General features: G+C 37.5%; 1 protein-coding gene across 1 annotated transcript; it reads left to right on the plus strand.

The window, feature by feature from the left end:
• Positions 1-97: 97 nt before the first annotated feature.
• ENY2 (enhancer of yellow 2 homolog (Drosophila)) lies at positions 98-3,804 on the plus strand. The gene is made up of 4 exons (XM_009866500.1): positions 98-198; positions 2,069-2,139; positions 2,799-2,873; positions 3,542-3,804. The coding sequence occupies exons 1-4, from the start codon at positions 131-133 to the stop codon at positions 3,616-3,618; spliced, it is 291 nt and encodes a 96-aa protein (XP_009864802.1). The 5' UTR covers positions 98-130; the 3' UTR covers positions 3,619-3,804.
• Positions 3,805-4,159: the final 355 nt, after the last annotated feature.

Consider the following 4,159-nt stretch of genomic DNA (forward strand, 5'->3'; position numbering starts at 1 on the left):
AAAAGGACGTGTCGCGGCGTGTTAGCTCTGCGCAAGTGACTTACTTTTGTTTTTGTCGTTAGTGACAGCAGAGCTTGTCAAAGCTATCTTCTGCTCCGTGTGGGTTTGTGAGAAACTTAAGATTTCCAAAATGAATAAAGATGCCCAGATGAGAGCGACCATTAACCAAAAGCTCATAGAAACAGGAGAGCGAGAACGGTAAGTTGGCTTCCTGCTCTGTGCTGGTAAGAGCCTTTAAATACTATCAAATATGGGCTGTACCTAGAAGTAAAGATTAAATAAATTTCAAGTCTTCAAATGCCTGCATGTGAAAGTCCTATGTGTTACATAAAACCTTAAAAACCCCACAAAGTTATTTTTGCCTTCTGAACAGTTTTATTTTAGTTTTACACTTGAAAAGAGAAGCTGGGAGGATAAACAATGGGGTGGTCGGCTTGTGAACTCTAAACCCATTTCTTATTCTGGTTATCTTGTGTTGGAAGTTTCTTCATTCCTATAAAAATCATCATTAAATGCAAATTTTTGCAGTTAAATCACGTTATTTTCTGATAAAGAGAATGAGACAAAATTTTCCTTTTTGCTTTTAAGTTTTGTGTGTTCCTATCTCGTCTCCTGTTAGGCAAAGAAATACACAGGGGAATACATAACAGAGCATTTGTGCAACTCATTGCAGAGATCCCAGTAAAGGCAAACAAGCAGATTATGCAATGTAGTGGGGCAGCTAGTTTTTGGCCTTTTGTTGTCTCTTCAGTCTGTTCTGTTTGCATTGTATTTACATATCACTTATGCTTATGCCATTTACCTCCTCATCATTTCATTGTCTTTGTAACACCATGGACCAAAAGCTTTATCTTCTCCATTTTTCAAGGCCTATATGAGAAGGAGCCTTCTCCCTAGGTCATCACATAGCCCTGTACCTACTGTAACCTTTTGTAGGCTGACATGGTGTCTATGATCCTCTTCTCCTTGTTCTTTGTGACCGTCCCCTCGGAGATTGCACAGAACTTCAGCAGAGCAAGCAATTTCCTGAAATGGTATTGGGGTCTGTTTTCTTTCTAATTTTAGAGTATCAAGAGTTTTGACAGGATGCCATTAGCTGTATTATGAACAAGCTTTATCAGAGCTGTACTATGAACAGAGACAGAGCACTGAGATTTCTTGAATTAAGAAATATCTAGAAGCGGTGAATTTTACCTGTATTGTTACTCTGCTTTTTGTCATCTGTTCATCTGCCCACTACACAATTTACTGAGTAAAAGGGATTAGACCTACACAGTTCAGTCTCTTGCTGTAATATTTTCATCCATAAAACCAGAATTTTGTTAGAGTTGGATGGTGCAAGCAAAGTAGGCTTACCAGCTGATGGAATAAAGGATAAAGATATTAAAGCTTATTTTATCATACCTTACTTTAATTTTTCCTTCTGTTTGTAAGTATTAATTTTCCCATTTTTAGCTAGCGTTCAATACTCACTTTTGATATATGGAGTTAGAGGTATAATTGTGGTAGATTGCTGTGTCTTCTCTGTTTAACGCCTGAATCTTTGTTGCTTATGCTTATAATTGCTAACCACAGTTAGGAAAGTAAGAGATAGGATCCCTTCATCTTCAGTTAACAAGAGGTGAAGTGTAAGTGGAGAGAGAACCCTGTGGATGAAGACAGTAGTAGAGAATTCTCCTCTCAGAAAGGAGGGGAAGAAGGTTTTATTTGATGGCCTAATTTCAGGTGAAATATTCTAACTTAGAAAGTTAGCATACATTTGCTAACATAGTAGATTTGGGCAGTTGAGTGATTGAAGGGCTTCTCTGACTACATCATCAATGCTGCCTGAAGAAATGCTGTGAGTTAGCTCCTGAGACACTAGTTCCTCATAGTCCAACATGGTAAACTCTACTCATGGTAAACCCTACACATTCAGGGTAGGATTCACGGGCTGTTCAGCCATTTCTGCTGGTGGTCTGGGAGTTCTGCTATGAGTAGTAATTGTAGGCTTAACTTTGACACTGAAGTGTATTTAAGCTGTCAGGAATATCTGCTGTTCCTCACAAGTTTGTATATTGTTTAACAGCCTTAAAGAGTTGCTGAGAGCCAAATTAATTGAATGCGGCTGGAAGGATCAGCTGAAGGCCCATTGCAAAGGTAACAGTGGTCAAATAACCAACGTCCTTTGAAGTGAGCTGAGGTTCTGGCCAAAAGAAAGTCCCAGGTGAAGGTTTTACTGCCTAACAGTAAGTTTTAGTGAGACTTGGGCAAGAGAAAAGTATCCTTGGCAATTGGTTTTGCATGCAAGAAAACATCCTGCCATCTTGGCAAAAAAACCTTGAAGTTTCTTTGATCTGAACCTTAAGGTTTTGAGAAAATTACTGGAATTGATACCCTAAATAGTCATGATGATACAGCTTTTTGTTTTGAGAGAGATTACTTCCTTGCCACAGGAGAATAAAAACCAAGATAAAGGAAAATGGAGCAAACCTGGTAGTATGCAATTCAGAAACTTTGCTGTCTGCATATGGGAGAGAAAGAAGTGCATTTGTACTCTTTCTGAATATAATTCTTGAAAATAAGATCCTCTGCTTAGATGAGAGCAAACAAGTAGATGAACCTCTAAATACCCGAAGTTTTAAGTATTTAGCATTACTACAGTTTACCAACTTGTACATTGTATGAAGCTGTCAGAAATTGTATTTAAGCGTCCAGGAATATTACCACGTGATGAATTTTCCTTAATCATTGGCACAGGTGTTGTCTTCTAAGGAATTGATTAAAAGAGTTAAAATATTGGTCTTGGTCTTCCGCAGATGTCATTAAAGAAAAAGGATTAGAGCATGTTACTGTGGATGATTTGGTGGCAGAAATCACTCCCAAAGGCAGAGGTAAGAAAATGCAAACACAGATGTGGTAGTTCATCAGTAAACAGGCCTACCTATATTTCATTAGTATTGCGAAAACACCATTATGAACTTGCCTTAACTGCACGTAAAACACATGAATTGGTATTGTGTAGCAGCCATCCAGAATCTGTAGTGAGCTCTGTGTGTGGACTAGCAGAACTTTATTTAGTCCTGTCTGTATTCTTCTTTATAATTGACTTGAGGTATGCAGCAGAGATGTTACAAAATTCCAATTCTTTTTAAGATGGAAAATCTGACCTAGTAATACTAATGTAAGGGGAGGTGGGAGGAGCAGAGGATATAGCATACAGATACTGAAAAATGGTATCTCTTAAGGAAATATTGCCATCTTTCTGTAGTTCTTCTTGGACTCACCGGTAGGCTTTGGTGTTAGTGGGAAAAACTTCATTAAGTCTTACATGAGAACAAGCCTTCAGAATAGCTTGCTGTATAGACCCTTACTCTGGGGTCATGGCTGAGATTTATATAGATGTGTTATATATTAAAACAAGTAGCTTCAGTTACTTTAGGTATTAACAGAACTGCAAGAACAAACAAAAAATAAAAATGTAGCTGTTATAAAAGGGTGGCATTAGCATATTTTCCATTTTGTCTTTTTTTTACTTCTTGCTTTCTCATTTGTGTTTCAGCCTTGGTACCAGACAGTGTAAAAAAAGAGCTCTTACAAAGAATAAGAACCTTCCTAGCCCAGCATGCCAGTCTTTAACTTTGACATTCATCTCGGATACAGTGTTTCTGTTTCTGTATTATGTCAATCATGTCAGGTTGGAATGCAGTTTACATACTTAAGGATGGAAAATCGTTGGGGTTTTTTTGTATGATGAAGTTTCATTGCACTGCATCGATTTCTTAAACTTGGTGTTATTTTAATAAAAAATCTTGTGGACTTGTGGTTCTAAGGGTCTTCTCTCTAACACTGCACTGTAATATGGTGTAACCTATTAAATTTGTTAATAATTCATAATTTTATACAGTTTTGCAGACTTGCTCAGATTTTCAAAAAAGCAGCATGACGAACAAGTATGTTAACTGGAAATGCAGAAGGGGGAAAAAATGGAAAATGGGATATGACATACTACAAGCATTTTTTTTTTTATTTTTTCCCTAAGTAGCTGGACAGCCTGAAGAAGACTACAAGAAGCTGTTGGTGTTACTCCTCTTAGTATTTCTTTGCTAGAGTGAGTGGTTTGAAGTCTCTGACTTGTGTTGCAAACACTCAGTAATTCATAAGAGGCTGAATTCTTCAA

Source organism: Apaloderma vittatum, unplaced genomic scaffold (assembly GCF_000703405.1).
Source record: "Apaloderma vittatum isolate BGI_N311 unplaced genomic scaffold, ASM70340v1 Scaffold45843, whole genome shotgun sequence".
NCBI lineage: Eukaryota > Metazoa > Chordata > Aves > Trogoniformes > Trogonidae > Apaloderma > Apaloderma vittatum.

Excerpts from the sequence above, each read along its gene's own strand:
- ENY2 (XM_009866500.1), top strand. The coding sequence starts at position 131 with ATGAATAAAGATGCCCAGATGAGAGCGACCATTAACCAAAAGCTCATA. Across the intron at positions 199-2,068 it reads GAAACAGGAGAGCGAGAACG|CCTTAAAGAGTTGCTGAGAG; the intron begins GTAAGTTGGCTT and ends ATTGTTTAACAG. Across the intron at positions 2,140-2,798 it reads GCTGAAGGCCCATTGCAAAG|ATGTCATTAAAGAAAAAGGA; the intron begins GTAACAGTGGTC and ends GGTCTTCCGCAG.